Here is a 13,134-nt window from a genome sequence, read left to right as displayed (position 1 = left end):
AACTCTTATATTTCACGTACTTCACTTTTTATTTTGGAAAGCCTCGACTTGATGAGCAAGTGTTATTTAGCAGAACGATATACTCGCATGGTAAATGAGCCAATTAGCAATGTGGATGAGAGTGATGATTCCTTTTCTAAAGAGTTAGAGGGTGATATTTCGAAGGATGCTGATACGAATATTTTGTCACAGACCGAGTGCCTGCCTTTCCCTTTCCATGAAAGATTTTGTTATTTCTTGTATTTTTTTATTAATTTTAAAGTTTATTCATGCATTGTGTCAATTAAAACTTCAGAATAATTTGAATAGCACATATGATAATTATGTCTCAAAGTAAGCAATTTTTTTTTACATATTCTCATGTAAAGTAGAGTTAAAGGGTGATATTTCGAAGGATGCAGATACGAATATTTTGTCACAGACCGAGTGCCTGCCTTTCCCTTTCCATGAAAGATTTTGTTACTTCTTGTATTTTTTTATTAATTTTAAAGTTTATTCATGCATTGTGTCAATTAAAACTTCAGAATAATTTGAATAGCGCATATGATAATTATGTCTCAAAGTAAGCAATTTGTTTTTACATATTCTCATGTAAAGTAAAGGAAAAATATTATTAAATGCTATTTTTAATATATATGGCAGCTCAAATATTAATTTAAAATAGTACTAAAAATTATGATATTGGAACTTTTTTGTGTGTGAATTTTTTTCAATAGTTAGGCTTAGCAACACAAAGCCTCCATCCCGAGAGACGAATTCCTTTCGACTCCCATCCATCCTGAAAGAACATCTTAAACAAAGGCGTGCCATCTCAAAAGGGTTAATTTACCAAGTAATGAGGTGGACGCCATATCATTTTTTCAAGAAAGAGGTCTTTTACCTGACAAACGAGTGTACAAAAATGGCCACAATATGGAACTTTATGTTAATGGGAAAACCATTTGGTGGTGCAACATTAAAAATTGCGAAAAGAAGGACCTCCATGTATGAAATTGGTTCATTGGTTTTCATTCATTGGTTTCCAGAATATTGTTAATCACTGCTATTAGATTTATGTACTTTTGAGCAGAGGAGATGACATTCAAGAAATGGTGTAACAAACAGCTTAATATGTGTGTAAGAGCTGCATTTGACTGGAACAATTGCAAGCTACAAAATAATCATGATAAGGATTTTTAAAAAAATTCTCAGGAAATTACATGCGAGTATTATTGTTATTATTATATATTCTGCTGTTTATTTTCACATTTGCGCTTCATGAGTTTGGAGAAATTATAATTGAGATCTTGAAGCAAATCTAAAAATCGCCAAATATTGCTGGGGGCTACATAACAAAGTACCAAATTTTTTAGAATTTTAGACATCTCCCAAAATCAAGCAAATTAGAGATTTGCAAAGCCTATATGTATGATACTGACAAAGTACGCATAGAACACTGTCGCCAAGCTGTGTGATTTAACTCCAATAATATATAAACATTATGTCACAATGCAGTTATAGGATCTTCAGATTGGTTTTATGTAAATCCAATCAATTCCCAATGAATGATTTAATTTTTTGTAAAGAACAATACTAACTAATATGTTATTTTTCACATGTTTCAATTTATATTTTTATACTTGGATTTTGAAAAAATGATTAAAATTTGGACCTACCTTCTGTGGAACAGCAAGCTATAGATTATTTTTTAACAATATGGGATTCCGGTATCAAGAACAGTGTGTGTTAATGGGCATGATATGTGACTTTATTTAATAATGGACAAACAATTATGATGCTATGTGAAAAAGAATGATAAATAATTTAAGTATTTTATATGCTATATCCATCTGTTAATTATATAACCAAATTTAAAATGATCTGTTCCTTTAATCTGCCGGAATACTTGACACTAGTTTGAAAACATTACTGCCAAATTTTATGATCTGACAGGATTTCATTCAAATAAGACTGCATTACTTTATATGTTTAAGGCATACATATGTTTAAGGCTACAAAATACATTGTCTTTTATGTTTCAAATGCATTTTTTTAATGAAATCTTGCATAAATTTTAAGCACAGACTTTTGATATGGGTCAGTAAAGTTGAAATTTAACATGCCACTTGTAGCAGATAAGTTAATACCCCAACTGCTGATGCTTAAGCAGAAGGAGTATTGTGTCACAATGTGCAAGATCTTTGTAATTGTGCCAAGGACAACCCATCATTCAAGGTTATAATTATCATCAGTGAAGAGATCCAGCATGATTTGCATAAAGTTACAGATTTGCTTAAGCATAATGACTTCATGGTTGCATTCCAGCTGTGGCAGGAATCATAGGATCAGTGCAATGCTATACAAGGTGAATACAGTACAAAGTCTGCAATACCGACGTCCATAATCCGGACCTCAAAGCTACAAACTTTATGCGCATATGCGCTTATTATTTTTTGCAGACTGTTGGAACAATTTTATAAAAATTAAGCTTGAACTTTCGATTAAGTCAAAAAGAGTTCCAATTCTGAAACTGCCAAAGGATCTACAAAGCGAAAGCCTGCTTCGATGTCCATTAAACAAAAAGTGGAATTGCTGCAAAAAATGGATAAAGGCCTATCCGTCTAATAAAGTAAACAAATAAATATTAAGCTTTTTTTTTTGTTGTTGTTGTTTTGTAAATTAATTGTTCTTTTTTTTAATAAATTACGATTTCATATTTTTAACTGTATAATTTCTGCATGCCATCTTACCAGAATTAAATTGACGATCTATAATCCAGAAAAAACCCTAATCCGGAATCGGCAAAGTTCCGACGAGTCCGGATTACAGACTTTGTACTGTATTTTGAAGGAGATGGTGTTCAAACTTAAATCAATAACTGAATTTTTTTGTAAACAAAGTTAGTTCAAAACTTCTTTCTGCACCCTTATAATTTCTTTTTCATAACAAAATGAAAAAGTTGATTAAAAAATATTTGCAATAATGTTGTATGTTAATACAGAACTTTACTTTGAAAATATACAAATATGTAACATTAAGGCTAAAAAAAGCCTACAAAATACTTCCAGATTGTAACTTGCTATACTGATGGCAAGGTTGGTCTCGCATTTGTTGTCTTCAAAAATGGTCTTGAATTTGAGCACTTTCAATTTAGAATCAGAGATGAATGTACCGTTTTCATAGCTGAACTTTTGTGCTTAAACTTCGCCGTCAAATGGGTCTCTAAACAAAACAGTGCTGTTTCAGACTATCTCATTTGTACTGATTCCCTTTCATCCTTGGAGATCTTAAAATGTATTTCTTCTTCTAATAATATCGTTATCGAGATTAAAAAAGAACTGAAAAATCTAAAGGATAAAAATATTTCGGTTTCATTTTCATTTGTTCGTGGTCATACAGGTGTTTTTGGGAATGAACGAGCCGATTTCCTTGCTAAGACTGCGACTAAGCGGGAAATTGACACTTTTGTCAATATCCCTAATTCCTTCTATAAGAAGGTCATGTATGAAAGCATTGTGGAGTCGTGGAATCACGAATTCATTAATTCAAATAAAGGGAGTTTAACTAGGAGATATTTCCCTTCTATTAAAATGAGATTGTCGTGTCATCATTTCTTTACAAATTACAAATTAACCCAGTTTCTTACTGGACATGGGAATTTTAAAAGTTATTTGAACAGATTTAAGTTGAGTCCTGAGTCTGTCTGTGACTGTGGCCTCGGCAGCGAGGAGAATGTAGAACATGTGCTTCTTCTATGTCCTAAATATGAGAGCGAAAGAAAAGTCTTGAAACTGGGACTGAAAAATTTTAATATTAACTGGCCTCCAGAGTTTTACCAATTTATTTCCGAGAGAAGTGCTTTTAACATTTTTTGTCAATTCATTGTAAAACTTTGTGACCATCCTTTATTTTATTTCAATTTTCTCTTGTTTATTTTGTATTGTGTTTCATACTTACTTCTGTAAGCCCCATGTGATACTTTGTGGTACATGGGGAACTTGTTGAGTTTCTTTTAATAATAAAAAAAAATAAATAAATAAAAAATAAAAAAATACTTCCAGATAAAAATAAGAGAAAACAATATATAAGAAAGTAAAGCTACTAAGTTACTAAGTCAAAATATAAAACGGGAAAAATTACCTCCCATGAGAGAAACTGCACAAACACGCAAAGATGAACAATTGATTAAGATTTAACCCTTTTGCACATTTAATATACACTAATGGCAATAAAAAACATACATATATAAAAAAAAAAAATTCAGAAAAGTATATATGTAACCTACTTGCAAAAATTTACGATAATCTTCAGACTGTAAGCCACCTTCAGCCATTCTTGATCTTTCCTCTTCATCAATCTGGCTTGCTAATGTTGCCAATTCAACGGCAGTAAAATAATGTGCTTGAAGAAGGGCATTTAAACAATGCTGAGCACACAATGAACCCTCTTGCTGTAAAAAATGCAAGAAAAATTATGCATTTATTCCAAAGTACATCAAATACTTTGACAAATTTCAAATATTGTTGCATATAATATTAAGAACTTTTTACCACTGTTACAAACATAACATATTGTTGCATGCATATGGGTTCATAATAGATTGAAGGCACACACGTCCAATGATAGGTTGACAAAATTTATTTTATCAAAGCAAACACAACTTTCACCAAAAAAGATAGTTGTACAACTCTTCACAGAATCAAAGAGTACAATCAGTGTCACCCTTCAAACTACTAAGAATGTACTACAACTACTGAGGGCAAATAACTCAAGACTGAAGCCTTATATAGTTTTCCCTCGGCTGCTGATATTTCTAGTACTTTCTGCTTCTCGAAATTACTGGAAGGCATATGAGGGCCAGATACGGCTACAGCTAATATAGTGATCAATTACATTTATTCAATTACAATACCTATTACAGTGATATTAACCAAAATGTCATCAAATGGTTTTAATGTGTGTATGCTCTTTCTGACAGGTCCCGAAGCTGCTTGAAGACAAAATATAGAATTGAATACAGTCAAAAGTCGTTAATCCGGACTCGTCGGGACTTCGGCGATTCCGGATTATAGATCATAAGTTTAAATCTGCTAAGATGGCATTCAGAAATTATAAAATTAAAAATATGAAACCGTAATTTATGAAATAAGAACAATTATGATCTAAAGGGTATCAAAATTTACAAAAAAAAGCTTAATATTTATTTGTTTACTTTATTAAACATTTCTTTCAATGTAAGTTGTTTAAGTTGCTTCGTTTTTTATGTGATAATACATTCTCTTTAATTCTATAAACAGACATAATTTCTTGTTCAGTTACAAAGTTCCGCTGTTCAGGTCCTATAATTGCTGTGTCAAGAATACCGACTAATTTGTCAATCGAAATTTTTTCGTTTTCAATAACCTCTGTCACTTTCTTCGCTATCGGAAGCGAATTATAATGACGAGGAATTTGATTTAAATCATATCAAAGACGGAGTACATCGAGATGAAATATTACATTTAGTAAGGAATTCTAAGCAAAATAAAATAAAAACATCTGTCCTGATGATAAGGATAGTGCTGACAGATCCACTTCCAATTCATTGCGCACCGCGGCGCACAAATCATCGCGCACAAAATCTCTCTTTTTGACAGGTTGTCTAGATTTGGTACAGGCTTGAAATGAATAGAAATGCTATCATCTGTTCTATCCTATAGAATACTTAAGACTGAAATCTGACTCAGACTGAAATTACAGATTACAATTATCCTTCCTCGAAATTTTATTAACGTCGTTTATAGGACTGAATGACCACATCCGTAGGTCCATCTTAGATTCTGCCAAAATCTCAATTGATTTGTCCATAAAATACTTCAACTCTTCTTCTGTGTGAAGAGACGTGACACAATTATCGACATTAAAAGAATTTCAAAGCTTTTCTGCTACACAACTTCGCTCGGTAGACATTCGAGACAAATGGAAGGAAATGACAGCACCTAAAAGATACAGGCTGGATCTAACACACAAAACTACCCTTGTGTGGCAATATGCCTTTATGAGACCATCTTTTTTCCAGCAAAAGAACCTTAAAAAATCTCTATCCTCTTTTCCAAGTTCAATTTGTAAGAATGCACATCTTATATCCGCATTAACTCCTATGCGCTTCTCTCTGAATCTTAATAAGGCAGGTATTTCCTCAATCAAATTCTGTCCCTTTACCAAACAGTCATTAAGAGAAGGTGCTTGTTTAGATTTACATGATGCATCAAATCCCGGCCATACCTTGGCGGTAATACTATCCAGTTTAATGACAGGATGATGCAGCAGATAATGTCCTTTAGACTTAAGATTGTACACTGGAACTTCCTTTATCACGCCTTCAGCAAGCCATTTCCTAAAAACCTTATCGTACTCTTCAAATATATTCAAAGATTTAAGTCTTTGTGTTGTGCTGAGAAGCCTTTTTCCCGCAATATCATGGTTGGATGGTAAATCTGTGTTATGTTCTAACCAGGGTAGATCAATACAGTATCTTCCCTCTTCATTTTTACCTAAGGCGCCTAAAAGTGTTCCCAAGCAATATCTTCTTCTGCTTTCTTTGTAGAATTACTGGTGGAATCTGAAATTCCTATTGTCTTTAAATTCCAAAGATCAGATACGTTTAGGTCACGAAACGTCAGACTTGCATTGAGTAGATATACCTCTACCTTGTGGTAAGTCGACCACAGACAGTCCCTCCTAATATAGTGTCAACTGCAGTCAAACCTCTGTCAAGCTATTTGACTCCGTCGAGCTGTCTGACTCTGTAAGAATTGTACCGTAAATGTCGCTGCCGACTAGCATCTCTATCTTCAGGCAGTGGCGTAGCTAGAGTGTGGCAAGGGGGGACATCTGTCCCCGTGCACAACATCCAAGGGGCACCAAATTGATGCTACAAAATTTTTTAATGAAATGTTTTCCATTCTTGGCACACAGAAAGGAGTGCAAATTTTTCAGTTGTCCCCGGGCGCTGCTACGCCCGTCTTTGGGCAACCTGTTCCTATGTCTGACAGCCATATCTTTTTACACTTAAGTTCTTTTAAAATAGAAAAGTTATTTAATAAAGAAGTTATTTACCACATACAGCTTCTGATCCAAAAACACAAATTTCATTCCTTTTCTCATATAAGTACTGAGAGAGCGTAGCTTGACCCAATACTTTTTATGTACATTCGGTTCAATTTTAACCCCTCCAAAAAGTGTGTGAACCACAGTTTCCTCTGCAATGGGAATTAGTCCTTATTCCTGCACTGTAAACTTCAAAATGTATGATTTTTGTGATCTGCAATCGAGAAACGTTCATACTTCTCTCGTGCCTGATTTTCCTAATACATTGACTTTAATTGTCATGAGAATTACCTCCGTGGAACACATCTGTCCTTCCATAGTTGCATGAACAGTGTCTGGCTCTGTTACCTTTTCCTGCCTTTCCTGTGTCTGCAGATCTAGGCAGAGAGAAATTGTGTGAGCCTTACCACACACATAGCAAAAGTACAAACTGTTTACACGACTTAACAACATGTCCAGGCAAAAGGCACTTTAGGCAACATCTTTTAAGCCCAATTTTATTCCTTTTCTCATCTAATGACAGAAAGGATGCTTTGCAATGGTCCTTACTATCATGCAGTTTATCACAAAAAATACAGCTATTATCTTTCGTCGTAAGGAAACCTGCTGCCATAGGGACATTCGTTAACTGTTTCGATTTACAGTTGCCTTTTAAATCCCTTTTCAATTTATTGCAATACTTGTATTTTTGCCTAAAAATTTCAAATCCACCCCGTGCTAATTTAAGTCTTTCCTCCGCTTCCACTTCACATCTTAAAAATTTCATCAAATTAGTTTGGCAAGAAATATTCTGACTTTGGTTTACTTCTCCAAAAAGCGGGCTTCTTTGCCAGGCTCTGAGGACTTCCTCCGAGAGGCTTGAAATCATAGAATTCAAAATCTGCTTGTTAAGTTCCTCAATACCTTTCTGTAACATTTGCAGCTTTGTAAATTTATCTTTAATTATACCTGCTGAAAAATCATCCTTACAAATTTCCTTTTTCAAACAGTCTTGGTAAAGGAAGAATGCAGTCCCCCACGTTTTGCAGTTAAAGGATCCATAATAAAACAACCAATTAAACCAGCTTTAATTCACAAAATACCATTAAAAAATAAATCTAACAGCCAACTGAGGGCGTATATGAGAGTAGTTCCAAAATTACCACTACATGGACAAAACCATTTCAACATTTAAGAGAACTCACTTTATAAACCACTTGAGGAAGGGGGGAAATTATGTGAATATTAAAAAAAAATTCAGAACCTTGGGCTAAAAAGCTAGGAAGAACAATACACAAGGAAGAAAATTTGAGAGGTAAATAAAGGAAAGAACGGATTTATTTTCTAATTCATCTTTTTGTAATGTTGATTTACAGATCCATCCAAAATTTCACTAACTACATCATAATACAAAAAAGTCAGATTTATTAACCCTTTGAAGAGCGGTATATAAAATAATTTAAATTGTGGTAAAATTTTGCATGAACTATAACTTATGGATCCTAAGGACACAAAATTGAGACTTTTGAGAGAAAAAAAATCTAGAGCGAAATCCTAAATTTTGAAAGCCGGTATATCCTCCAAGATTTTTTTTCCAGGTACGTGCCAATTGTTAATTTTTGTATTTTAAATTAATTTTGCATACTTTTGATGTGCATCTGTAGAGATGGGTGCTTGAATATAGTTATGTAAGTTTGAAGACAAAAACTTTTAAAATTTCGGTAGAAATTTAAAATTTTAAAAATAAAATTTATGTTTTTATGCACTTTGATGATGCAACCCAGCTGAACCCAGCTTTTGAACTTGATTTAAATTCAATATTATTATTTTATAAAAAAATTAGTAACTATGACACTGCATGCGTAAATCATATCATGCTGTAACTGAACTAGTATAATATTACAAGGAGATATAACAGCCAAGATTTTTTAAAATTAAAAAATGTAACACTAGGACTCAGATGAGAAAGTATGTTGCATTTTTAAGTCATATTTTATGCTTTAGGTAATATGTAATAAAACAATGGTTCATGCTATGATACCAAGAATCGCCCCCCTTCCCCGCACACACACTAACTAGATTAACGAGGACCGTAAGGGCATCTTCTTTATTTTTTGTAAATATAGGTTGTAATATATATTTTTGTTCAGGAAGAAACGCTGTTAAATAACTTTACTATTACATACAACTGAAAGCTCTTATTTCGATTTTCAACCCCTCTGGCCTCCTAAGGGCTCCTTTTGAACTTTTGGATAAATTCTAGTTTGCATCTAAAATGGGCCTTAGAAATATTTTCCCTCATTTCACCAACTGTGAAATTTATTTCAAAAACAACCTAACCCTAAATTTTTCTTATGTTCCCTAGTCTTTCATCTGAAATTAACAAAGACAATAAGAATAAAAGAAAGCTTTCAAATCAGCAATTTTTGTGATTACACTTCAGTGGATGGACCTTCAGTGCACTTTTATTTCCCGTATTTTTAAGTGAGCTTTCTCTTTGTGTGATCTTATCACACCACACAAAAGGAAGAAGGCGTGACTCCGGAATGACAGATCAGTTGTCAATCACCTACTTTCATTTTCATTGATCCTAGGATTTTCGAAAACACAAAGCAAAGGGTATCTTTTGAGGGCTAACATGCCACATAACAATTGTGTAAAATTTGTTGTATAAAATTGTGTAAATGCGACAATACAATTGTGTAAAATTTTGACCCCAGATGGCAATTTTGAAATCAATTGAGTCTTTCTCTTGGGAAAGGGAAAAGTGCTGAAGTTAAGATTTTAGCTAAATAGAGACGAATGAAACTTGTGCAGAGTAAAAAAAGAAACAAATGTACTTGTATTCAGTCCTAGTGAAGAGTCAGTAGACTCCCCATCCCTTCAAGAACATAATACTGAATCCTAAACAACTTGTAAATTAATCATAAACAAATTATTACATCATAAACTATTTTAATGTAAAGAAATGCTGTCATCTTTCACAGTAGAGAAGAAGAAGCCTGGTGCTGCCATCTATCGGCAAGGTACCCTCAGTAGGGGCGCCGGTATATATTATATACCGGTATTAAAAACGTATACATAATCTTTTAATTATCAGTTTTGATTGAAATGCAGTAAATATAAAATGTTCAGCATGTGTATGTCATATATTTACAGATTTTGAATTTTTTCTTTCCCTCCAATAAAATTTATCAGTCTTCAAACATGATACCTTGGAACAAGGTATATTAATTTAATAACTGCAAAATATTGAGCATTCATAGGGTGGTGCTGCCATTTAGAATTGAAAGGAAACACTAGAAACTTACGATTATAGCTTTTGGCATAGAGAAATTATAATTTTTTCCCGAGGTTAACAGTATATTAATTGAAAACTTTATTTCAGAATAACTATTCTAAACAGCATAAAACTGTATGTGAGATTTCAATTAATATACTGTTCTTGAGGTAAACAGTATATTAATTGAAATCTCACATATAGTTTTATGCTGTTTAGAATAGTTATTCTGAAAACACTGCTAGTGGAAAGATGTCAGACATCAGAGTCAATAGGATAAAATAAAGTTTAGATTTTACACCACAACCAATATTCATTCAATATAAAATTGAATTTCAAGCAGATAAACTTATGTCTATAAATACATTTTTTCTTCAGCTCTTATATCATCCTGACATTTCTTTTTAAAGAATATATACCATGATAAGATTATACGGCACATTTCTAATGTCTGACATTGATAACGATTCCTTTATTTCAGGTTTCCTACCATTTCGAATAGTGTTTCTTAAACTATGGGTCGCGACCTCAAATGGGGCCGCAAATCGAAATTCTGGGGGTCAAAAATTCAGTTTAATAGCTGAATTTAAAGAAACTGCACTGATAAGACTTTTAAAGAAATTACATAAACTGACATTAATGAGATTAGACTTAAAAAAACATTACATTAACTGGTATTAATGAAATTTGTAAAACTATCTTGCGATTCAAACCTAAAACTTGTGTTTTCACAAAAATCCTTGACGAATTCTGGATCGGAGTTAGAACTAGATTTCTCAGAATTTCTGAAATGGCATTAAATGTTCTCCTCTCATTCAGCACCACATAATTTTATGAAACTACTTTTTCAGCTTTAAAGTTAATTAAAAACCAAATACTGTTCAATGTTGAAATATGCTGAAGATACTTTGATGTCCAGCAGTATCAAATATAGCCCCACCATTTAATTTGTTATGCAGCAGAAAACTTATCCGTCTTATTAGAATTTTCTTTAATTTTTGTTTGCTTATAATAAATCTTAAAATACTTGTTTAGCAAAGAAATAAATGATTTAGGAGAGGATATTTATTTTTATATCTCTATTTTATATTTAATAGGTACTTTTCCGTTTTGTCAGCGCTACCAATGAAGTCGCCAATAATGATACAATTGATGCCAAATGGAATATCCTCACTGGCAATCTTTTATGCCTGATTTTTAAAACAAGTCACAGCCATTTCTTGTCAGATTGATTGTTTCTTTCAATACTGGCATGCAATCACATAGAATTTTTATCAGATAGTACAATTTTATGCCCTAAGGCTATTCGCGGTAATTAAGTCAATTAAAATGCAATCACACCGCTCACCCGAAGGCCAAAAATATAGAAAAGGCAAAGTCAAGGGTTAACTTCAGCAATTCGAATGAGAATACACTAGCAAAGTAAAGCACTGCAGTTTTACATAATTTCTGAATAAGCTATTCATACGATTCAACTTAATGTAGATAATTACTGAGAGAATTAGATTTTTGTAGCGCAGTTTAAGTGAGATGAGATCACTTGGGGTCACCTGATATGAATCAGAGGATCAGCTTGTTGAACCATGAAAGCATAATAAATTAAATTAATGTCTTTTTACAAATTTATTGTCTTTATTTATTGGCTTTTTACAAAATTTTAAACGATATTTAAAATGTTTATGCCTTCAAAATAAAAAATTCTTAGAACTAACATTTGTTAACATATTTTATGTGAATACTGTATGTTGTTGCCAATAAAGTTTACTAGGTGAAATTTGCGCCGGCGAAACGGAAAAGTATCATTTAATATCTGGGGTCGCGAAATAAATCTCAGTGATCAAAAGGAATCGCGATTGAAAAAAACGAAATCTTGATTTAGAATATTCCGAATATAAAAAAAACACAAAAGATGCGCTAATTACTGCATTCCATGTAACAAAAAGACATTTATTTTAATAATGTGTCACACACAATCCTTTGCAAATTATAGGAAATTGTGTGACAAGTATATTGAATTCAGTTTTAAGTAATAACTGTCACCGTTAGCATTAAATGAAAGTTTAAAACCTACTTTTTCATGAAAAATCTCCTCCATCGATGGAACGGCGTTTCAGACTGTGAAAAATATATCTCAAATGTCATCTGCAATTAAAATCCAGTCAAATTCATTCGATCGGCCACCCATTACGGATATAAACATTACGATTTCTTTGTTGCCAAATATAAATAGAATTTTGCTTTCGAAAGATCGGTTATGACAACTTTAGAACACGTTGCCCGAATTTGGTGCTCAGGAAGTGAAGCTCAGGAATGAGGTAATATGGGAAAATATTCATGCTACCATCACCAGCAATGCTTCAGATTGGAACTTCTCTCCGTGGAATGGTGTTGCCTAGGCTGACACTTTACCCCCAAATCGAACATAGTTGAAAGTTTCGAAATACTTGAGATTCGAAATACTTATTTGAGATGTAGTAATTTTTTTTTTTTATTTCAATTTTTTTAGATTCACGGAGAATAAATTCAGGCCTAAAAGCTGTCTTACTGAATCTATGTTGTCAAGAATCAATGAATCTCAAGGGGTGAACTAATACATAAGATAATACACAGAAGATATAAATATAAATATACATAAATAAAAACAAAGTAAATATGAAAATTCAGATTTCCATGATTACATTTGGATTGAGAATCGACATTGGCCTTTTCTTATTACTATCGTTCTTATAATCGTAATTATAAATTCTCAGTTCAGAGTTACTTATAGTGCGTAAACGAATGTAAAACTCAAGTGGTAATAAAAACTT

General features: G+C 32.7%; 1 protein-coding gene across 3 annotated transcripts in view; it reads right to left on the bottom strand.

The window, feature by feature from the left end:
• Positions 1-12,683, bottom strand: part of LOC118186377 (ataxin-3-like) — an 81,048-nt gene extending 68,365 nt beyond the window's left edge. Inside the window, exons 1-2 of one of the 3 annotated variants that reach the window (XM_085806518.1) lie at positions 12,399-12,683; positions 4,265-4,429 (exon numbers count right to left, since the gene is read on the bottom strand). In XM_085806518.1, the coding sequence (XP_085662644.1) occupies positions 4,265-4,429; positions 12,399-12,422 (189 nt within the window). In that variant the 5' untranslated portion in view covers positions 12,423-12,683. The remainder of the gene's footprint in view (positions 1-4,264; positions 4,430-12,398) is intronic. The other 2 variants (XM_035356454.2, XM_035356456.2) reach the window with 2 other exon arrangements.
• Between the last annotated feature and the right edge of the window lie 451 nt (positions 12,684-13,134).

This window comes from Stegodyphus dumicola, chromosome 12, assembly GCF_044657685.1.
Source record: "Stegodyphus dumicola isolate Sdum_Otavi_A_Nest chromosome 12, ASM4465768v1".
In the NCBI taxonomy this organism is placed as follows: domain Eukaryota; kingdom Metazoa; phylum Arthropoda; class Arachnida; order Araneae; family Eresidae; genus Stegodyphus; species Stegodyphus dumicola.
This window is presented reverse-complemented; position numbering and strand designations above follow the sequence as displayed.